Below are 23552 nucleotides of genomic sequence, written 5' to 3'. Positions count from 1 at the left end.
CGGGGACAGGGTCCCCAAGGCCTCCCCTGCTCAGCAGCAGTGTCGGGGGGCCGGGGGCCTGGGGCCGCAGGCACAGCAAACACCGCTGGAGTTAAAGTGCTGGGTAACGGCGCGGACGGTGCCCGGGGTGGGGATGGGGACAGGGGCTGGCTGCAGGGACAGCCCCGTTGCACGGGGACATGGTAAGAAATACCGTTTCCCAGCAAGATGTGCCTGGTGGCACCATGGGAGCCCATGTCAGCGTGCAGTGTCCTGTGCGTACTCAAGCCTGTGCCATCCCCTGGACAGAGCACAAGTGTGACACAGGGCGCTGTGATCATGGGACAGCTCAGGGGCTTGGCACAGCAAGGACCACTCCAAGGATCTCCCCCTTCCAAAACCCTGCCTGTGTGCTGGGGAGCAACAGGCTCCTTTTCTCCACTGTGGCACATCCATGATCTCCAGCCTTTCCATCCTTGCCACTGGGGAAAGTGAGGCACAAACTAGCATGTTGGAAGGGGTGAGCTGCCCATGGAGTCGGGGCATGAACCAGGTCTGTGCCCTCAGTCTCCTGCTGCCTCCAGTGGACAGCCCTGCACTGGGCAAAGGGTCTGCCCGCTCCCTGCCTGCACCCTGGGCAGCCGGGTGAGGCTGTAGGCTGAGAAATAAATCTTTTAAAATAAGCTTAAAAATATATATCTCTCTATAGATAGTTTCCCTTTGCAATAAATAAAGGTGGGGGTGCCCACCCTAGGCCTTGCCCATGGCATGCCAGGGCATAGCTGGCTCTGGGGCTACCCCCTTATCAGAGCAGGGGGCATCAGGGCACCCTGTTGGGGTACCCCAGCTCATGGCCTGGGATGGGTGGTCCCAGGAGGAGGTGATGGGGAGCAGGCAGTGACCCCACAGAGGGGGAGCTGGCATGGCACCGAGTCCACCTTGCCAGCAGCTCCAGAAACAGAGGGGGGAGTTAGTGCTTCCATTTCTGGGGGGCAAAAAGTCCAGGGCAGGATAACCCCAAGCCCTGGGCGATGGGACACGGCACCGACGGTACAGCCTCGGGTGAGGGACACACGGGCACGGCCTGGCCTGCACACAGCTTGCATAGAAGTGCCAGCCTGCCCTACCAAGCCCTGCTGCAGGGTGCAGGGGGGCCGGTCCTCCTCGGCCAAGAGCGCTCCAGCGATTAGCAGCATGACACGGGTGACCCCGCTCTGCACCCTCCTGTGCCCACTGGGTGCTGGGGAGATGCTCTGCCCAGGAACCAGCAATCTGCAGGGAGAGAGATTTGGGGGTCACTTGGGTCCCTCCACACCCACCTCGCACCCCCACACTGCAATGCACCAGCCCGGGGTAGGGCGTCCCCAAGCTCACCTAGCGCCAGGCACCTGCCCCGTGGTGTCCCATGTTCTGCATCTCAAAGGTGTCGGGCGCAGCGGTGCTGCTGGTGCTGGGCTCATCCAGGCAGTCCCGCTCACTGCTGGTGAAGCCCTCAGGGCTGAAGGTGGGGTAGGAGCCAGGCAGTGTGGGGTGCAAGGCCACTGTCACTGATGCGGTGGCCGTGACAGTGGTGTAGCTGCCGGCAGGACCCTGCAGGTGGGTGCTGTAGGTGGGCAGGGCTGCGGGGGGGGCCAGCCGGGTGCCCGGTGGGCAGGGCTGCGGGGGATCTCGGGGCAGCGTGGTGCACGGCTCCCCGAAGGGCAGGGGGGCTGCAGGCTGAGGGCCAGAAGCCTCTTTCTTCCCCTGAACCTCCAGGCTGTCCTTGTAGGGCTTCAGCACCTAGAGGGGGAGAATGAAGCATGAGGGTCCCCAATCATATTGAGCATCTCTCTGGCAACACCACCAGCCCCCATCCCCCAGCTCTTTCCACGACCCGCTCCCTGGGGATACAGGGGAGTTGGCAATGCCACAATGGGTAGAGACACTCACAGTGATGCGGGGGAAGCTGGGGTCCTTGCCAGCCTCCAGTAGGATGTGTGCTGGGGCAGGGGGCACAACGAAGGGTCCCCGTGGGCTGCCTGGCCCTACGCTCTCTGTGTAGTGCTCCGTGTCGGAGGGCTCAGGGAAAGTGGCGGGCCAGGCTGGAGCGCGCCGGACGTACAGTCCCCCAGGGCCCAGACATGGGGGTACCGACTCTGGTGGGGGTAGGCAGGGGCCATTATCCACCAGGGATGCCTGGGGAGAGAAGATAGGTCAGAGGAGCCAGGGACAGAGGAGTATGGAGAAGTAGGGAGTAAGGGTTGATGCGAGGATGGGGATGTGGGTGATGCCGGGTGAAGCAGGGATGGGATCAAATGAGTCAGGGAGGGATGGGGGAAGTTGTGTGTGGAATGAAGCAGGAACAAGGTCAGGTAGGTATGGGGCAAGGAGGATATGGGTCAGAGAAAGGATGAGGTAAAAGAGGGATGGTACAGGGCAAGGGACGGGCTGAGGTGGTTTTGAGATGAGGTTGGGACTGGACAAGGCAAAGATGGATAAGGGGTGAAAGGTGGGATGGAGACATGGGTACGGGGTTGAGGAGGATGAAGGAGAGGTGGGATGGAGGGGTCTTGTACCTCAGGGGGTGGTCCAATGACAGAGAGCAGCACGGGCAGCAGCACCAGCCCGTTGAGCAGCCCTAGCAGCGTCAGAATGGTCAGCACCGCAAAGAAATACCTGAGGGGGCCACAGGCACATGGGGTAAGCAGGCACAGCCATCATGAACCTGTCCCATCGCAAACATGGCTTCCTATCCCACACCCCCTGGCCTTGCCATGTCTCCACAGCCTCCAGGCAAGATGGAATGGCAGTCCTCAGCAAGATGTGCTCACCAGCTACCCCACATCCCCACTGCCAGACAGGGGGGACCACCACACCCACCAGCCCCCACTGCCAAAGTTCTTGTAGGCCAGCATGTGGCTGATTTACCCTTCTTCAGTGCTCACCTCATGATGAAATCAAACTCAGAGCCAGCCAGCATGAGGACGCCCAGGAGGGTGGAGACAGCACCATCCATCACAGGCGCAAAAGTGTGCTCCAGGGCTGCGGCTGAGCGCACGTTCCTGCTCCCCGCAGCTGTCAGGAAGCCCTAAGTGGGATGGAAATGTCATGCGGGGCTGTCCCCATGTGCCACCCATGATGATCCACCCATTAGCACATGGCCAAGCGGGTGAGGGTGCCAGGGAGTGGGAACTGGAATTAGCCTGTACTCACCAGGGCCACGTGGACAGTAAACTCCACACCGATGCCCACCGAGGCAATGAGGATGACCACAGGGATGGCGCTCAGCTTGATGCCCATCAGCCCCATGATGCCAAACAATTCCACAGCAATCATGGCCAGGATGGAGACCTGAAAGGTGGTGGGGTCAACGAGAGATGGCTTTGATTGGTTGTCCCCCCTCCCTGGCAAGCCTGATCCTACTCCATATAGGGCAGCCTCACCTCACCAACCCTTTTCCCTCTATTTGGGGTGTCCCTCTGTCCCATCTTCTGGGGTAGCCCTCACCCTGCTCTGCATGGATGTCATTGAACCCCTGCCCACTACACACATTCCCATCATAACAGGTTCCCTGATCCCTCCATGTGGCTCCCCCAACAACTGCCACCTCCATACGGGTGCTCCCATCACTCTTCTGCATGGATGTATCCAGGGACCCTGTTCTCTTCATCAATGATATAACTGATCCCTCCCTACAGGAGTCCCCCACCCACTGCCACCCTCATATGGACATCTCTTCCCCCCAGGGTGCCCCTGGCCACTCCATCACCCAATTCCCACGAAGCAGGTACCCAGGGCCACTCAGCAGGACGGGAGAAAGGCTGGATGTCCCTGACCCCACCCATCAGGGCCATCCCTGTGCATCAGGTGCGTACTCACGATGATGCCGGCGGTCCAGGGGTTGAGCAGCAGCAAGGCGCAGACGAGAAAGGTGCAGGCCAGCAGGATGCTGATGGCCAGCAGGAACCAGTGCCGCAGGCCGATGTACTGCTCCCAGAAGAGGAAGGGGTAGCCGCTGGGGTAGCTCAGCACACCATGGCGCTGGGCAGCCTCCTGGCAGATGGCCCGTACGCTCTCAATCGCCTCCACAAAGTCGGACGTGCGACGCAGCCCGCTCAGGTAGAAGGGGAACTGGGCAAACTCCAGCGGCTGGGCTGCAGGGACTGGTGAGGAGATCACAGGCAGCATGAGGGTATGGCCAGTACGGGTGGACAGGCAGCAGGAGAGCACCACAGTCACACCAGCCTGAGGGCAGCCTGATGATGGCTGGCTACCACAGGTCTGGGGAGTGTGTAGGGAACAGACTGGGGTCAAGGAGGAGGGCAAAGCATTTCTCTGCCTGTAGGATTTTTGTGCATTAGTGGGTTACTCTCTGCAGTGAGACGCTCATGGGCTGGAGCAGGCGTGTGTTGCTAAAGGCATACAGAATGTACAGTGGGATGCTCAGGGTGTGGGATGCAAGAGGACAAGGGTTAAGCATTGGGAAGCAAGGCAGTTTACCAGATGGGGTGAGGCATGTGAGGGGCTTCTCTTCGGGGCAAAAATGTGTGGGGAATGGGGTACTCTGCAGGAGGATGCTGGGGGCAGAGGGGACCTTGAGGAGCCCACCATGCTCACTCACTTCGCAGGTTCTCGCCCGTGGTGTCATACTTGTCATGAATCCACTCGGGGGGTGGGGGGTAGAAGTTGGCCTGGGAGGCGGCAAAGCCCAGGGGGTCGTTGCTGGCCCACACCGTCAGGCAGATGTAGAAGGTGTCGGGGGGGATGATGCCATTCTCATCCACCAGTCGCCGCGTGGTCAGCTACAGGAGAGACCAGGAGTGGGCATGAGCTGGGCAGCTGGGGCACAGACAGCCCAGCCCAGTCAGCCCAGCCCTGTCACCACTCACCTGGTTGAAGTTGAAGGGGTCCTTCTTGTTGCCAGTCTGGATGAGGAGCTTGTATGCCAGTGCCCCATCCTCGGAGCCATTGCGGTAGCTGTCATGGGTGATGCGCCCAGCCTGCCAGTCCCTGTCAAAGGTGGCCTGGAGCCCTGGGGATACAGAATGGGGGGTAAGCATCCCTGGGGACACGCCACCCTGCACACCACCCCATGTGACCCAGGGAGTGAGGTGCCAGAGGGATGGGCACACAGAAGCCCCAAGGCTCAGCTTCCAGTGCTCCCCAGGGCGCTGCACACAAGGGAAGGCATTCCCAGGTCAGTGGGGAGCATGCAGGCTGAGGAGAGGACTGTCAGGCAGGGAGGTCATGGAGAAGAGGCATGTCCCTCACCTCTCAGCCAGTCCTGGAAGTAATGGAGCCACATTTTAGGCAGGTCGCGGTTGCCCTCCCGCACCACGTACTTGACGGTGCTGAAGGCCTGGTGCAGGCTCAGCAGGGCAGCCTGGGCACCCGGGTAGTGGAAGCCACCCTTTGTGACAATGAACATGTTGTAGAAGGAGAAGTACTTGAACTGGGCCGAGATGAAGGCGTGTGCCTTGGTGTCCCGTGGCACGATGTCCGTCAGGTAGAGACCATCATGTACCATGGTGGTGCCATAGAGGCTCAGCCCTAGCAGTGCCAGGAACAGCACCACCACCACCACCTGCGGGGACAGCGAGGGGGTCAGAAAGAGTCCTGTGCCACCCATGCACCTTGAGTAGCACCAGCAGGGCTGTCCCCCCTCACCTTGGTCCGGGTGCGCAGAAGGAGAGGGGCGTACTTTTCCCGGGCAAAATCAGCGAGGCTCCAGCGGCAGAAGGGCAGGGGGACACACTCCCGGCCACCCTTGGCCTCATCCAGCTGGGACAGCAGATCCCGGGTGGAGCTGGATGGGGCGAAGACCTGCGAGCCCAAGGGGTCACTGTGCGGCAGGAGGATGGCAGGTGAGGTGCACACCTGGGAGGTGGGTGGCAGGACGGTGACAATGTGGTGGCCTGAGGGGTCACACCGGGTGAAGGCTTGCACAGTGGTGGTGATCTGGGTGCTGGTGGCCATGCCAGGGTGCCCATAAGGAGATGGGTGGCACGCATGGTTGTCGTTGGCATCAGCAAGTTCTTGGGGCTGGATCTGGATGACCCTTGAGGAGCAAGGGCTGCATGGAGAGAGTGGAGGAGAGAGAGGATGAGATATCTAGTCACCCCATCTAGGGAGCTGCAGGGTCAGACCCAGCCAGCCCAGTGCCAGTACCTGTAGAAGCAGCAGAGGATGTCGAGCCGGCGTTTCTCCCGGCGGTGCAGGTCCAGGCTCAGGATAGCAGGGAAAACAAAGAGCACCATGGCGAAGTTGAACACAACAACCACTGCAGCCTGCAGGTATTGGGGGACACACATCAGAGCGGGGTCTGGCCATCCCTTCCCATCCCCTGGAAAGGGACCGTGGCCCTACCTGGAGGGAGAAGGCACGCAGGGCAGGGATGGGCACCAGGGCTGCCATGAAGAAGGCGATCATGTTGCTGACAGAGGTGAGAGCCACACTGGTCCCCGTACGCTTCAGACACTCACCCGTCCGCTCCTGCAGGGACAGGGAGGGGGTGATGAGAGGGACCACGGGGAGGAAGGAGGAGGCTGAGAAGCCCCTGGGCAGTGCTCAGTGCTCACCTTGAAGGGGATGTGCTGGCTTGTCTCGGTGAAGGCGTGAGCCAAGAGGAACATGTCATCCACCCCAATGCCGAGGGCCAGGAAAGGCAGGACCTGCCACAGAGCAGTTGGCATGAGCAGAGGGACAAGACCACCACTTGAGAGGGGACTCGGCCACCCCTGAGCCCTCAGGGTCCCACCCACTGTCACAGTACCCAGCTCTTCCTCTAGCACATACCTGGGTGGTGGCTGCATTGAAGGAGATGCCCAGCAGTGAGCAAAGCCCCAGGCCAGAGGCGACGGAGAGAGCCACAAGCAGGACCCCAGCCAGGCCCACAGCCCCTTGGGACTTGGAGCAGTCCCACCGCAGCATGGTGACACAGGCGTAGGCCAGCTGCAAGAGCACAGGGGGTTAGCAGGGGCCTGGGGGGAGATGGAGGGATGGCAGAGGACAGAGAGAAGGGGCACACGTACCATGAGGAGGTAGCCCCCAGCCACCCGGATGACGCTGACGTCAGAGAAGGACTTCATGATGTCGTTGAGCGTGGTGGTGGAGAAAGCATGGACACTCTGTGTGGCGTTGGGAGGGATGGAGTCCTGTGCCAGCTGCCAGAGGTGCATCCCATTAGAGGAGTCAGGAGCCCCCTGCTCTACAGTACACCCACCCCAGAGCCGTTCAGTGTGCCAGCATCACCACTGACAGTCCCTAGGGATGCACTGGACTAAAAGAGAGTAGTGCCAGAACCGTGGCCACATGAAAACCAGAGCACAGAGGGATGCCATGCACAGGCTCACCCCTGCCCAGCCCCATGTGGGGGCTGTTCCTGGTGCTCACCTCCACAAACTTCCTCTGCCAGGCCTCCAGGATGGCTCCTGCCTTCTCCTCGCTCCAGCTGATATCATGGATCTCGTAGTCATCCTTGAAGTGCTCATAGAGCTGCCGGGGGCTCATGAGGAGGAACATGGTCTGCAGGGCCTCGGCGCTGGGGGACAGGCACGCACCTTGCTGGGACCGGCTGCAGCACCCCAGGATGCAGGAATGGGTCCATCCCCCACCCCACGGCACCCATCCCCACCACAGACAGCCAGGAGAGGACCCAGGCATCCTGCCTCCTTGCTCCAAAGTGCTGCCTTGCTCACTGGCCCCACACACTCAGCAGCCTCTGAGACAGCCCCACAGCCCCTCCTGCAGCCAGGGCAGGTATCCTGCCCTACGCCTGGGGATGCCCACACCACAGCAGCTCTTACCGTAGCAGCTTGCCCTGGGAGTCTTTGGTCGTGCCGCCTAAAATCAGCTCCTGCTGCCAGCGCATGAACTTCCTGGAGAAGCCGTGGCAGCCCCCCGAGAGTTCGGCCGGGATGTCGGGGCTCTGCGGGTGGAGGGGAGGTGTCAGGACTGTGGGGCAGGCAGGAGAGCACACTCCCACACCCACTCCTGGTCCTCATGGACTGTGACCCACCTGCTGGCTCTGCTTGTTGGGGGCACTGGAGGGACATTGGGGGTCCCGGGGGTCCAGGCAGGGCCGCTCCATGTAAGCCTGTCCCACCTCTGCCTTGTCTAGCAGCTCTTTGAAGCCTTCCAGGGATGTGAACTGCCCCAGCTCCTCCATCAGCTGCAGAGGGTCCAGGTTGCTCCACTGGATGTCCGGGCGGCCCCTGGGCAGAGAGCAGCACTGGGGTCATGGGGGATGCCAAAACCCACACGGAGTATCACCACCACCACTGCCAGCCCATGCCAGGGGTGCTGTGGATGCTCTCACAGGCAGGATGCGGGCATGCAGATGAGCTCAGTCCCCAGCACACCCCTTACCCCCTCCCGGGGCCGCCCGCGGAATCCCCCGTGCCCTGTGCTCCACAGCGGGCCGTGCCCCGAGTCAAGTAGCGTGCCTGATCCTGTTAGTCCGGGACAAAGCGGGGGGAGCCGGCCCTGCTGCCTGGCCCCGCTTTGTGTGAGCAGTCAGGCCGATTACTGCCCGTGGGCTAACATCTTGATAGAGGGGAGCAGGCAGGCAATAGCTCCCGGCATCCCTTACAGCCCTTCTTGCCATTTTCCCCCAAGATGGAGAGTTTGGGACTCAGCAGAGGTCCTGGGGACTCAGCACAATACTGGGAGCTGGGCGTGGAGTGGGTTCTTGGAGGTCCAGCAGGACTGCAGGGGACTTGGGTACCCAGGAAAAGGGTTTTTCCCATTGCCTGCAGATGCTCTGCTCCCTCCACCCCAGCCTGGGGAGCTGGGGGCCAGCTTCCAGCCTCACTCAGCTTCTTTTTTAAGACAGAAAGGACACACAAAAAAGCCAATAGCCCAGCCCAGCGCTCCAAAGAGAGGAAGAAAAAGCCCCGAGCAAGTGTGGGCTCTGGGGAGAAACACAGCCTAATAATTCATGAAGGCTGGCTGGGCCAGAGCCGGCCGCTCGAGATTCCCACATACCAACCGGAGCTGCTGCTGCTTCCAAAGAGAGCCCCTTTTATCTGCTTTCGCTTGCTTCACTGAGCCAGGGCAAATCCTTTTGTCTTTCCATAGATTGCTGCTCTTTGTTCTCCCAGCTCCCACCCCGCTCACCCCTTGGCGTTAAAAAGGGGGACGAGTCCCCCTGGGCCGGCCGGCACTCAGCCGGGGTGCCCGCCCGGGCACCGCTCCCTCGGCTGCTCGGAGAGATGAGTCCCATGGCTGCTCCAGTGCCACCCTGCCTGCCACAGACCTCAGTCGCAGAACGCTGCCCAACCCGGCAGGCAATGCCACCAGCATCCCATCTGGCACGGCCACCCCAGCCCCGCTTGCTCCTGTTCTCGGCAGTTCCCCAGCCTGGGATGGGGAGAACCTGAGCTCCTGGGGGGGCAAAACCAGCCCCCTAGTCCTGGCTGGGGAGGCTGCGGCCCCTTCCCCCTCCTCCCGTCCGCAGCAGCCTGAATAAGGCCACTATTTCATCTATTTGGCAAGGGGCAGCTTTCAGAGCAGCATTAGCATGAGAAAGCACGGGGCTGCGTTTGCTGACAATGCACAAGCCGCCCCAGCTCTCCCGGACAAACACACGTGTAAACAGAAGGAATGTGGGGGAGGCTCCCCGGCCCAACCCGGGGTCCCCAGCCCCACCACCACGGTGTGAGGAGCTGGCTGGGAGTCACTCGCCACCCAGCCCAGGCACTCTGTGCCCTCCGTGCCCCTGGGCACAGCTCAGGAGGGTGGGCGCCCCTCACAATCGTGGCATCCACAAAGCACTGCCAGGGGTCCTACAGCCTCAGGGACCTGCCTGTGGCACAGCCACTGTCCCCCATCCCCCATCCCTGGCCAGTAGGAGGGATGGGATGGGATGGGATGGGATGGGATGGACAGTTCCTGCTGTGGGCTGCAGCCCCCCTGCAGCGGTGTAGCCCTACCTGTGCCACCAAGGCCAGGCAGGGGAGGACAGGGACCTGTCCCCAGGGTGTTGACCCAGCGGGATGGCAATGGTGGTGGGACCAACCCAGGGCCGAGCAGGACAAGCTGCAGCATCGAAGCACCTTGGAGCAGGCAGAGCCAAGCTGCAAAGGGAGGTCAAGCACAGACCCTCGGCAGCATCCCCAGCTCCTGCTCCCACCCAAGGTCCCCATAGGCCAGGACAGTTCCTCACACACACTCACGGGAGATAGGCTGAGCCTCCCTGCAGCTTGGAGCCTTCCCAGAAGCAGTCCAGCGGTGTCAGGATCACACAGGGGAACAGCTTCTCTATCATCTGTAGGAGGAGATGTGAGGGGTCAGCAGGGATGGATCAGACCCCCCAGTCTCCCCACACCTTGCTGGACTTCCCAAACCTGTGCCTTCCCACATCCAGCCAGCAGTGCCTTCACAGCAGCCGGAGCTGACAAGCCCTGTCCCCACCACAGCCCGACCACTGCCATTCTCGGATGGACTGACCCCGCGGCCAACAGCCACCCCCGGGGCTCCAGAGGCCATCCATGACCAGCACTTACCCTCTCGATCATGCCATTCTCAATGATGGGGACACCCGACTTGTAGCAGATCTTGTTCAAATCCCACGATCTGGAAAGGCAGAAGGAGGAGCTGAGAATGGGCATATCCCACAGGGGACATGGCAAGGGTAGAGGGATGTGCACGGCAGGGGTCCCCGTCCCCCATCTGGAGCCGGACTCACTTTCCGTACAGTGAGACTTGAACCTTGCTGGCGGCCAAGGCCGCCTCGAGGTGGAGCTGCAGGGCCTCCTGTGTCAGGATGTTATCACCATCCTTCTTCGGGGTCTGGATCAACATCTGGGAGGTGTAGATGGACTCCTCGCCCAACTTCTCCTTGGTGTAGCGCAGCTCCTGGCTCACCCGGCTGCCCGCTGTGGAGGGGACCACGATGTGCCCTGTCAGTGCCAGGGCGGGCAGAGCCCCTATCCCACCAATTTGCCCCGCCCATCAGGATGCCCAGGGAATGGGACGGGCAGAATCAAGCCTGCACAGCATCAGATGGTGCCATGATCACTCACAGGGGCTTTTGGTGTGGGGTTCCCCAATTGCTGCATCCTCTGGGTGCTCACACCCCAGGGATCCAAACAGGGACCACCTCAGGACACACTGGACCAGGCATCCCCCTTCCCACCAACACTGCACCTAGCCCTAAAGCAGCTTGTTGGCTTTACTTTCACCAGAAAAAACCCACAGACAAATGGTTGGTGAAGCAAAGTGGACCCAACCTGTCCGCTTCCACCTGTGCACTGTGACGGGTGCTGCAGATGCCCAAAACCAGCCCACAAACAGGAAGAGAAACTGGGGGCACCCCAGCACAGCCCAGCTCCTCCATGGCACCCCAAGGCAGGCAGGGAAGGAGCGCAGGGAGAGGCAGGCATCCCAAAGTCCCTGCAGCTGTGGGCTGCCCCAGCAGTGGTTTGGGGACAGGGGAGGGAGGTGGTGCTGGGGACATCACCCTTCCCTGCCAAGGCTCTGGGATCTGTCCCCCTTTGGCAGCAGGAGAGCTCCGAGCACAGCAGGGCCAAGGTTTCCAGCTGAAGCCACCGACTCCATTTGCGGCTGCCTCAGCGTGGAAGAGGAATCCCCTCCCAGCCAGCGTGGCTGGGGCTGGGACCAAACCCTGCACGGTCTCTCGCATGGCTGAGCACCAGCCCAGGGACAGCTGTCCCCATCCCCTTCAAATGGGGGGCTCCCATCCCTCCTGGCATAGCAAATGGGAGGCGACACAGCCCAGAGGAGGGTGGGAAGTGGATCCTGAAACCCCTCCCTTGGCTGCCCTGCTCAGGGTGGGAGGGAGGCTGCCCTGGCACATCTGGGGTGCAGCCCCTGTCCCAGTGCCACCCACTGGGGTACCCCAGGATGCCCAGCGTGGGATGCTTCCCAAGGCAGTGCCGCTGGCAGGGGTGAGGCCAGCTCCTGCCCAGCCCCAGGAAAGCGAGGGGAGGTCACGATTCATCTGCACCAGGATGCTCCCTCAGCAAGAGGCGGGGGCCCCGGCGGGCCTGGCCCTCCGCCAGCACCGAGGAGGCCAAAGCGAGACCGCAAATAAGGAGCAGAATCTTCCCTTTTAATGACTTATTATATGGGTTGGTGTTTTGGTTTTTTTTCCCTGCTTTTTGGGAACGGGGAGGGCAAAGCATCTTTATTGTTCCTGGCTGGGCCACGGAGCAGCTGGTGTCCATCAGATGCCAGTTGGGATAGAGGTTGTGCCAGGGACAGGGAGGGGGGGGACGTGGCCGCGGCTTTTGTGTGTGTGTCAGAGGGGATAGCAGCACCCAGGGCGAGGGGACGAGGACACAGGGAGGGTGGGTGTCGGGGGAACTGGGACGCCCATCCCGTTCCCAGCAGGCTGGGAGGTCGGTCAGGAGGTGCGCCAAGCTGCTCTGATCTCAGCCATGCCACCCACGCCGAAGCCGGGCGGGAGGTGGGACACCGCCATGAGGGGGTGCCCGGCAGCGCCGCTGCTCCCGGGGGATGCATCCTGCTATGCCCTGCCCTGCCGGCATCTCCGCCCAGCACGGCTGCGGGAGGAGCCACACATCTGCAAGCATGGGGTGGGGGCGAGCCCCCCGAAAAATTAAAGGGGGGTGGGGGGGAAGAAGAGAGAAAATAAAAAGCCGTCCCTTGTAATTAGTGTTAATTTGGAACAGGGCACTGCGAGCCGTCAGCAAGCTTCAAAGGCCGTGAGGAAGCCTCAAATTCCAACACCCTAATTAACCAAAGAGCAACATGAAAAGACAAGGCAGCGCACACAGGGCTGCCAAGGACACTTCAAACGGGCGCACGCCCGCCGGCCGGCCAGCCCGGGAGCGGGGCGAGACGCCCCACGCCGCACGCAGCCCCCCGGCCCGGGAGGGGGCTGGGGGGGCACCCCCATACCAACAATGAGCACGTTAATGAGGAACTGTATGCAAATTCTTCCTTTTTGTTTTTGTTGTTGTTGTTGTTGTGTTGGTTTTTTGTTTTTTGTTGTTGTTTTTTTTTTTAATTCCAATTAACAAAGGGAGCCCTTGGCTTTTTCATGCAAAGGGCTCTCTGGTTCCAATCAGGCGTCCGGTCCTGCTTACGAACAGCCTGCTCTGCTCCCCGGCAGGGCTTGGCTTCAGTGCCCTGGACCCCCAGCTCCCTCCGAAATCCAACAGCAGGGCTTGGAGGCAGGACGGTCCCCCGAGGCAGGAGCATCCTCGCTGGGATTGGGCACTGCTCCTTGGTACCACTGCTGGGAGTTTCACGCTGGGGGGGTTGTGGGTATAGGCTCAGAGCAGTTCTGGCTGGACTGGTGGATTGGGACCCTACAGCCACTCGCACTCCAAACACCTGGGGTGCAGAGCAGGCCCCTGCCATGCCCCAGCAGGGAGAGAGGATGCTAAGGATGGGACAGGGTCCCTGGCAGTGAGGGTGGCTGCGTGTGCGGCTGCCTCCCATCCACGGGCCATGCCGGGGGAGCCCTCTCCGTAATTACAGCATCCGCCACAAAATTATAGAGCAGGGCTGGAGCCTCCCTGCCCCCTTCCCGGCCACCCTGCCTGAGCCATTCCCCTGCCACTGCACCCCAAACCCTCCTGGCACAGGACCCACGGCACTGCAGCCAGCTCACCCTCACATAGTGGGACCAACTTGTGCCCTCCAGCTGCTCCAGCCAAGACAGAGCCTCAGCCCCTGTGCTGTCCTGGGAAGGAAGGGTCTGATCCCAGCTCATTCCACATCTCCCCAGCGGCAGCCAGAACCTCCCGGACTCATCTCAGAGGGTTTGGAGTCAGATGAGCTCATGCCAGGTCCTCTGCCCACAGTGCAGTTGCAAAGCCCCCCCAGCCCAGGGCTGGCCCCCTTGCAGCCGCCCCGCTGGTTATGACAGCAAGGGGACCTCCCACCACGCTTTCCCAGGGCAGGGCGGGAGGTGAACAAACCCCGCGGCGCCCTGTCCCTGTCTCCAAGCACCCAGGGGTGGGGGGCAGAAGGCTGAGTGTGCCAGGGCAGCACGTCTGGGTGGCACGGGGAGGGCAGTGGGTCCGGGCAGGCTGCCAGCCCCACACCGAGCCCTCCCTGCCTGGCAAGTCTGAAGGCGAGGGAGGGATGTGGGAGGTGCCGGGGACCACAGAGAGGTACCACTGCCTCCCCAGGAAACACATGCTGCAAAGACCACTCTGTCCCATCAGGCTGGGGAGAGGTCACGGTCAACAGCAGTGCCACCACAGTGCAGATGGCACCCAGGCACTGCCAGTGTTGTCACCACTTGAGTGACTTGGGTGGCACAGGATGACAGGGAGGGAGCACTCCTGGGTACACATTCTCACTTGGCCCCCAAAATCAGGCCCTGTCCCACTTGGTGTAACGGGGCTACGGGATGTGACAACAAATGATGAGCTGCAGATTCGGCTGGTGCACAGGGGATGCTGCAGTCCTGACCTCAGCTCCAGCTGGGCCCACTAGCAAGGGACTTGATGAGCAGCTCCCTGTCTACAGCACAACATCCCAATGCTAGGGTTGGGAACCTCCACAAAGGCACAGCTGGGAGTGGGGCAAGGTCAGGCTGAGATCCCCTGGGAAAAGCCATCCCCATGGGGAACCCCCTTTGCAGCACCTCCCTGCTACAAGAGGCACCCACGGGGGCAAACGCAGACCGAGCACATCCTGCTGGCAGAGATGCCTGCCCTGGGCGATCACAGCCCCCGGGGCTTCGGAGGGATGCCAGAACCATCCTGCAACTCAAGCACTACCCCGCATCCCGGTGGGAGGGGGTCCCGAGGCACCGCCCCAAGCATCCCTCGGCTGCAGCTTCCCCGTGCTGAGCGGCGTGCAAGCCGGAGGCCACCTTCAAAGTGTTGTGGGGCGGATTAGCTGGATTAGGGAGGCAGTGAAAGGACCCATGCTGCTCCGGAGGAAGTCTCGCCCAGGGCACACTGAAAGAGCCATTTTTACCTGTCCCGGCCGCTACCGCCAGCCTCGCCAAAAGCCCGGCGGCCCCATCCTGTCAAAACACGTCCTCCCGGCCCCATTCACCCCGCGGCTGCTCCCGGGAAGGGGGGCAGCTGCGTGGCAGATGGGTGCCCCCAGCAGCACCGAGGGACGGACGAGGGCTCGGCGCTGCCCCAGCACCTCCAGCTAAAGCCAGCCCCACGGAAGGGGCTCCCAACTAAGTCAAGAGGGGCGGCAGAAGACGGGGATGCCTTCAAAAAGCCAGCGGCGGAGGGGCTGAAAGGGCCCGTTTGGGGCCAGCTCCCCAGCCGCCGGCCCCGGCCGAACCCTTTTGTTTAACGGCAAAGCTAAATTAATGTCTTTATTACCCCAAATCGGGGGGCGGCGGTTCCCAGCACAGCGAGGGGGGCAGCCGGGAGCTCGCACCGCCCCGGCCAGCGCCGAGGGGACAGCGCGACCCCCGAAAAAGAGAGAGGGGGAAAAAAAAGGGGGGGGGGGAGAGAGGGGATTCAGTTGGGAACTATTCACCGCTAAGACTCCTGTCAGCATTGACATAAATTTCCACTGGTGTTGGCATTTAGGCATTTGCCATTTCCATATGTATAGGGCTGCCTGTACTAATTATGCTAATCACCCCCTCTGTTGGCTGCTGTGAAAAATGGCCACATTAGGCACTCCACTGCTTGCTAATGTCACTTAATGTGTGGTTGAAACATACATTCATCCCCCTCTGAATGGTGAAATTTTTCCACATTGCTGGCTTCATTCAGGCAAGAAATGAATTTTTTGAACTCAGACCACTTTTCCAGGCCCGAGGGAGAGGCAGATAATAAAACCCTCTTCTTGGGCCCTGGCGCTGCCCCCTCCCAGCCGCCAAATAACATTTAAAACACACAAAAAAAGAGTCCGTTCCCTAAGTCCGTAGATATGTCCAAGTTAAAAAAAACATATGTATAAAAAAGAAAAAAAATACTTTCTAGGAAATAAAAAAATATATAAGTTGAAAAGGAAAGCAAAATGGACAGGGGCAGATAAGCTGCAGCCATCTGTAAAGTCTTCCAGTCTCTTTGGGTTAATTAGCAAAATTTTCCAGCCCAAAAAAGCTGACCAAGCTGTCAAGGAAGGGAAAAGGAAGAGCTAGAGGTTTTGCACTCACCTCCCAAAGATAAATAAATAAAGGTGAACTGCCTGGACCCCATCTTCTGGTGGGTGGGGGGCTACTGGGTGAGCCTCCTTCCCTCCCCCCCTTCTCAAGAAGAAAGGTTCTTTCAGAGCCAGAGGGGACTTTGGAGCAGAGGGGAGAGCCAGGCAGGCAGATTTTTGGGATAACAGGGACCTCAGCACTTCATGGCAGCAACACTCCAGCTGCTCCTCACTCCTCCAAGCCCCTGAGGATGGGGGCACAGTGTCCCCACAGATACCCAGACCCTGCAAACAGAGAGGACAGCAGGATGCTGAAGGAAAAATCCCACCAGGCCAGTCAAGACAGTCCTTAGGCACCCTGGGCTGTCCCTTTCCTTCCTGCAGAGCAATACCTGTGTCACCACACTCCAAGAGAAATGGGGACCCTCTTCCACAGGACACCCATCTTGGGACAGAGCAGGGACATGGCAGTCCAGGAGCCACCCCACAGGAGTGAAGCCAGCTCTGGGCAGATCCCAGCAGGCATCTTGCTGCCCCAGACATGGGGACAAACTGCCATCAGAGCCCCCCAACCTGTCAGCACCAGCCACACACAGCCCCCAAATTCACCCGCTCCTTTCTCAGCCCCTGCACAAACATCCCACGCCACAAACCCACCCACCCAGCAAGGAGACCACCCACCTCTCTGTGTGCCCACCCAGGAACGGCTGTGGCATCCCTCTCGCCCCCACTGCTGCTGCCCCACACCCCTCCACGGGACCCACCCAGCACAGTGGGGACAGGGGCCGGGAAGAGAGGCCACACAGACAGGGCTGAGGATGTTCAATCCCATCCTTTGCTTCCTGTAGGGGCCTTCCCGTTCCCTATGCCCCTCTCTGCAAACAGAGTCAGCCAGCACCTCCTCTCCGCGCTGGCCTGCCGCGGGGGGAGCTCCAGGCTGCATCCCAGCCCTGTCCTGGGTGCCGAGGGACTGATGCCCTGTGCCAAGAACTGCTGCAGAGGTCAAGGAAGGACAGAAGACACTGCCAAGAGGGTTGGGGGTGTCTCAGCTTTGTGCCCCAAGATGAGAAAAAGAGAGCAAATTTCCCTCACCCCCTTAAGATGTGTCTATTTCATCCCACCAGCATATTCGGGGTGCCCATGACCCCTCCAGGAAAGGGACAGGGTCTTCTCCAGGGAGACTCAGCAGCTCTTTGAGAGCGCGACGGCTGTGCGGGGCGCTTGGCTGTTCCGGTTAGGAATTAACCCGGCCTTCCTTTGAACCAGCCCTCAGCGCTATAAATCAGGCAGACCCATTCACCACCCAGGGCTCTGCCTGCCCAGAGCTCGCCTCCCCGGCCCCTTGGCCCTAAAGACGCCCTGGGAGAGCCAGGAACAGCTGCCAGGTGTCTAGAGGTAACTCAACACTCGCCGCTAGCCGGGACTGCAAAGCCTCCGAGTGGCTAATTGCTTCGGAGGAGCCTAATTGAACATTTCCACAGTCGAGTCCAATTTATGGGGTGACACAGCCTCCTCCCATCTCCCAAACAGGGATACGGGTCAGGCATAACCCCAGAACACTGCAAGAACCCCTCAGCCAGCCCCCTGGTCTAAGGACATTTGCAGAAGTGGGACAGGGGAGCCTCTGCTTTCCCACTAGTGGCCGGGGTCACAGCCGAGGCTCAGGAGAACACACCATCAGCGTGGCCCGAGAGCCGACCCCAGTCATGGGGCCAAAGCCGGGCTGCCCACCCTATTCCCCTGTTTGGGGAGGAGGGGGATGGAACATCAGCATCATGCTCCCATGGGAAGCAGCTCCCTTCTCTCCCCTGCTCACCACGATCCCAGCTCTGAGACAGCAGAGCTCAGCCTGCAGTGGGGACTGCCTGGCACAGGGTCACACTCTGCTCCTGCAGCGCTGGGACCTCACCTGGGCGGGGTGGTTTGTGGGTGGGAGCATCACCACCCGCATCCCTCAGCCTGGCTAGGCAGTGGCAAGTGGTCGGGTGCAGTCAGCAGAGGCTTCCTGGAACCTTAAACCACCCTGCCCCTGAAATGGGACCCACTGGGCTAGGATGATGGGCCTGGGATTCCCTGCACACACACCCTGCCCCTCAGACACCCTACAGCACTGCCTCAGGGCTGGGATGAGCCACAGCCCCACAAACATCTCACAGACCCAGAGGAGGCAGGAACTCAGGTGTCCAGCACCCTGGGGATCCCAAACACTTGGGATCAAGCGGATGGGATATGCCAGCCAAGGAGCAAGAACTGCATTGCTTCAGCCTGCCACAGTGGTACCAGGCTCTGCAGAGGACACACACTCTGACCCTGCCACATACATGGGAACGTGAGAAAGTAGGGGCTGAGAAAAATCCCAAAGCAGCTTCAAGTGCTCTGGATGCAACCACAGAGTCTGGGCAATTGTGTTCCATTCTCCAGAGGCATCCCAGGCCCTCCTGTCCCCTGATAGATAACGCCCATCCCCGCACCAGCAGGATGGGGTGCAGTGATCAGGGCTGGCCATATGTGGGGGATGTTTTGATCTTGCCAGAAAATGCAGAAGCTGAGGCTGGAGATGAGGCAGGGACCTACAGATGGTTATGGGGAAGGGAGGCAGCCCCACAGCTGATACACGAGGCTGAAAGTGTCACCGCAAACCTTCCTTCCACATCCTGACCCAGGCATGCCACCCCATGGGACTAAAGCCATCTCAGACACAGCGTCCTTGGTGGCCGCAGGTTGTGCCAACGCCTGAGGACGCTGGGGCTGTGCCACCCAGGAGCAAGGCACAGAGGGGTCTGCCCCAAGTGCACACTCCCGGGGGAAGAGCCCTCCAGGAAGGACAAGGGGGCTCTGAGCAGCACCCTTGGCATCGCACACTGTCCTCGGGCAGACACCACAGATCCAGAGCGGGGGCTGTGCGCAGAGCCCAGCGCACCCATTGCCCAGGAAGGGGCAGGACTCCCCACGTCAGCGGTGTTTCACCACGGAGCAAAAAAAAAAAAAAATTAAATCCAACTCCTGACACTGAAGAAGATGAGAAGCCATGAGAAAGCGAAGGTTCCTGAGAGAGGCCCCCGGCACCCACATTACAGCCAGACCGCAGCGTGGGGGAAATCCCCCAAGAGCAGCCGCAGTTGCTGCTGGCTGCGGCCGTGCGAGCAGGGAAGCTCAGTGGGGCACAGGAAAAGCCGGGTTTCTGGGCGCTTCCAGCCGTCCCCAGGCTTGGCCCCTTCCCCATCCCGCTCTCCACCCTGATGTGCCGCGAGTCCCATTCCCCTTAACAGGAACAACCACAACCGCTTTCCTGGCCACAGTTCTACAAAACGCTGACTCCTTGCTACCCCAAAAGCACAATAAAAATTCAATGGAGCCGGAGCCACGACCCAGAGTGAGGGAACCACGGAGGGAGCACGTCCCTCCTTCAGCAGCCACAGCTCAGGCGCTGGCTGGACCGGGAGGTATCACTGGATTTCTTTGCTACGTGTTGCAGTGGAAGGGGGTGATGGAGACGAGATCTGGGGAGGGGGGACAAACTTCCCTGGGGAGTGGGGAGCAGGTGGGAGAGCCGGGCATTCCTGGGCAGGGGTCCGTGCGTGCATCTGTGTGCAAGCAGCCAGGGAGCGCAGAGCTCTTTTTTTTAAATTTAAAAAAAAAAAAAAAAAAAAAAAAAAAGGGGGTGGGAGAGCAAAGTTGCTTCTATTGTTGAACCAAATCCAAGAGTAGCTGAGGACCACACAGGGAGCGGGGCGTGGGGGAGGAGGCAGCGCTCCCGCACAAAGATGGCTGACACCCCTCCGCTGAGCAACATCTGCCCCTGCACAGCACCCCGCGGGGACCCCCGCCCGGGGGATCCTCCCGCCTCGCCCGGCGGCACGGACGGGGGTGAGATTCGGGGTGCTGCCCCCCCGGGGGCCCCCCAAAGCCGAAGTGAGGCGCAGGAAAAGCAAATCCCAGACCCGTGAAGCAGGGTTGCAGGGATCGGGGAGAAAAAATCCACGCTGGAGTTATTAATAACAAAGGAGGGGGATCAGCCGCTTCCACTCGGAAACGGGGATTTGCTCCCGCCTGACCCTGCCCGCGCTCCCGTTCCCCCCGGGCCGGGGTCCCGTGCCGGGACTGGCGGCTCCGCGGCGCCAGCTCTGCCTCGGTGCGGGGCTGCGGCCGCTGCCGGGGGTTCTTCCCACCGGGCAGGGGGTGTCCAGCACCATCCCCGTCGCACGTGTCAGCACCTTCGCGGGGGACCCCCGCAGGGACACGCGTGGGGGTCCCTCTTCAATCCAGCACCGCGCACCCGCGCAAGGCGCAGCCCGAGCGGCCGCGCAGACGGGACCCCGGCTCGTGGGCACCCATGGCCCCGTCCTCCGCGGCCCCGGTGACGGGACGCCCGGCGGCGGCATCCTCGTCTTCCTCGTCCCGCCCCGCTCCCGCGCTGTCACCTGCCTCCCGGCCGGCCCCGCACTCCGCGCCGCGCGTGGGGGACAAAGCCGGGGCTGGGAGCGGGACCGGGACCGTTCCCACGGGCGGCCGAGCCCGCAGGGCCGCGCTTACCTTCCACCCAGAGGTGCTCGATGTCGGTCTCGATGGAGGCCACCCGTAGTCCCACGGCCAGCGCCCCGAACACCAGCAGCCCCACGAAGAGCACCTTCCCGCAGTGCCGCTGGATCCGGCAACCCAGGGCGAAGAGCAGCGCCTGAAAGCGGGCCCGCAGCCACAGCGGGGTCCTCTGGCCCACGGCCCTGCCCTGCGGAGGGGACGAGGATCGGGTCAGCCCGGGAGAGGAGAGGGGAGAGCCCCTGCCTGGGGAAGGGGACCCGCAGCGGGGCGGGATGCCCGCGGCCGCCGCACTCGGCTTCGGAGCGGAACCGCGAGTGCCGGAGGTTCCCCGAGCCGGGGGACACGGGGGTCCCCGCGCCCGCCCGGCCCGCCCCAGGCTCCTCCGCGCTCTCCGAACTCCCCTCCCCGGCCCGCAGCCCCCGCGAGAGCGGGCGATGCTCGCCCCTCACTCACCTCGGGCAGCGGCTTGCGGCGGGCGGCGCGGAGCGGCGGCGGCGCGGCGCGGGGGGGCTCGGCCGGCATGGCGGGGCGGCTGGCGGGGCTGGGCACCCCCCGTTATGTGGGGCCGAGCGCGGCGGCGGCCCCCATGCGCGCGGCGGGGCCGTGCCGGTGCCGGTGCCGGTGCGGATGGAGGGCTGTGTGTGCGCCGCCGGCCGCCCGCCGCGCCTCTAAAGGGGAGGCGGGGGCGGGGGGCGCCGGGGCCGCGCCGCCGCCGCCGCTCCCATTGGCCGCCGCCGCCGCGGCAGCGCCCATCGCCGCTGCTAAGCAACGGCGCGCCCGCCGCCGGCGGCCACACACCGCGCTCCCCCCCGCGCCGCCCCGCGCCGCACCGCACCGGCCCCGCCGCGGGGGGGAGCGCGGCGGCGGCGGCACCGGGGCACCGGCACGGCCCGCGCCCGGGGCTACCCCACACCTCCGGCCCCGGCCCCGGTAGCGCCCCACAGACAGCCCCGGGGATGGGCATCCCCCCTGTAAGCGTCCCCGGGGTGGGTACGCAGCCCTCTCACTCCCCCGCCATAGCTGTACCCCCGAGGATGGGCACCAGACAAAGTAAAGTATTCCCTACATCCTTCTTCCACAGCTACCCCGCAAAGGCTAGGCAGCCCCCTGGAGATGCCCCGAGGAATGGCATCCCTCCTAAGCGTGTCTCGAGAACACGGTGTTGTGCACATAGCCTCTCCTCGAGGACGCACCCCTCTCCCCAGCCGCCCTCCTCAGTGCAGGCATTCCCCCATATGTTCCTTCTCCCCAGTGCTGGGCAGACGTCCCCCAGAGCCACCCCAAGGGCCAGGTATCTCCTCCAGGGCCAGGCATCTTTCTACAGCTACTTCCCCAGAGATAGGCAGCCCTCCTAGAGGCTGGATATCCCACTGTGGCCACTCCCCAGGGGCCTGGCAGCACCCTTATAGGCATATCAAGGGGTAGTCAATGTTCTTCCAGAGTCTGTGCATCTCTCTAACAGCCGTCCCAAGGGATGGGCACCCCTTCTTCAAGGGCCAGGTGTTCTCCCCCAAAGGACCAGGCATCCCAATTAATACCTTTTCCCAGCAATATTCGCCCCCCTTTCCCCTCCCCACAAAAACAGGGTGTCCACCCACCCCCAGACCAGCTGCCCTCCCCAAAGGCCAGATATTCCCCCAGGCCACAGTGGGGGGCAGGAAGACACTCCACTCCTTGCGTGTACCCACAAGCACTGTCCCATCCCCTGCCATGGGGAGCCAAGCACAACACCCCAGAGCTGGAAGCCAGGGGCACAAAAACCCCATCCATAGGGCACAGGAAGTGCAAAAGAGCCAGAGATAAATGACACCCAACATTTGTGGGGCGTTTAGGATTGTTTCTCTGCTCATTTCACTCCCTTCTCAGTTCTTTATTGGATAGACCTGCTGCTGCTCCCACTAGGAAAGCTGCCCCAAGGAGCTGCTGAGGGCACCCAGGGAGGTTGGTAAGCCAACATGGAGCAGCACCCACCCCGTGTGCAATCCCCCATCACTACCTTGGAGCAATGCTGAAGATGCTCAACCTGGTGTTTCCCTTGCCAAAAGCGGGGGACACCCCTATAAATAAACGGAGTGCCTGGGGCAGTTTCTCCATGCCCCCTCAGTCACAGCCCCCACCAGCCCAGCCTGCTGCTGCCGGGCTCTCCTGGGCCCCAGTGGCACGTAAAGGGTTTCTCCCTCGTCCAGCGATAGGCCTGTAGCATCTGGCGTGTCCCCAAATACAGAAGGGAAACGGCTATTCAGCACTTCTGCAGCCTGATTGCTATTAACAGCTCCACCATTCCCCTTCCCGGTGGACCCGCACTACTGCTGGGCAGCTGCAGCTTTTTATCAGCTTCATATTTAAAATGTAAGTTGTAGTCCTCCTTTCCAGCAGAGATGGTTCCCCCTCCCCATGTTCTCCATCGGCTCCCTTTCTGTCATCACTGGTTTCCACCTGGGGCTCTCCCACTCCGCCCTGCACCCTGGGAAATGTCATCAATATCCTTGGAAAAGTCATGGAATGGCCCATGGAGACCTGTTCAGTGTCTGCCAGTGCCTGGGGGTGAGCTGGCTCTGCCCCATCCCAGGGTACCAACGGTTACCCTAGGACATGGGCACCCAGTGCTACAGGGCCAGCTTCCATGACCCCATCCTGTCTCACACACGCTGGCACCAGGGTGCTGTGCCACAGGAGCACCAGGCAGGACAGGATCACCCCTGGCACCCCTGCCTGTTCCACACCATGCACCCCTGTTCCACTGCCCTCCCACTGCCAGTGTGGTCCCCAGGGACCAGCTGTCCCCCAGGACCTGTGTGCCCCGGCAGCACTGTCACATGTGGTGACTTGCACCCCAAGCAAGAGGCCATAGGGCTCGGCAGAAGGGCAGCTGGTTTGGGGATCCCAAGATTTGCAGCAGGAGTGACATTACCAGTGACAGGGCCAGATCCTGCCATGCCACTGAGGATTGAAAAACCAACTGGAAAACAGCAGGACGGGGCTCAGTCTGC

The 23552-nt window shown here is 61.7% G+C and overlaps 1 protein-coding gene across 1 annotated transcript; it reads right to left on the bottom strand.

Annotated features, from left to right (window-relative positions):
* Window positions 1-949: 949 nt before the first annotated feature.
* Window positions 950-21315, bottom strand: PTCH2 (patched 2; the record flags this gene model as incomplete). The annotated part of the gene is given in 28 exon segments (XM_084210961.1): window positions 950-964; window positions 1107-1251; window positions 1299-1312; window positions 1372-1758; window positions 1909-2154; window positions 2535-2634; window positions 2904-3046; window positions 3172-3309; window positions 3838-4121; window positions 4580-4760; window positions 4848-4990; window positions 5230-5542; window positions 5626-6031; window positions 6127-6245; window positions 6325-6450; window positions 6537-6629; window positions 6754-6909; window positions 6990-7121; window positions 7351-7498; window positions 7764-7885; window positions 7976-8171; window positions 10134-10225; window positions 10464-10533; window positions 10646-10835; window positions 20557-20805; window positions 21012-21114; window positions 21116-21243; window positions 21246-21315. Coding segments are annotated over 28 exon segments (4509 nt in total).
* Window positions 21316-23552: the final 2237 nt, after the last annotated feature.

The sequence above is a fragment of the Fringilla coelebs genome, assembly GCF_963513975.1.
Source record: "Fringilla coelebs genome assembly, chromosome: 9".
Classification (NCBI taxonomy): Eukaryota; Metazoa; Chordata; class Aves; order Passeriformes; family Fringillidae; genus Fringilla; species Fringilla coelebs.
This window is presented reverse-complemented; position numbering and strand designations above follow the sequence as displayed.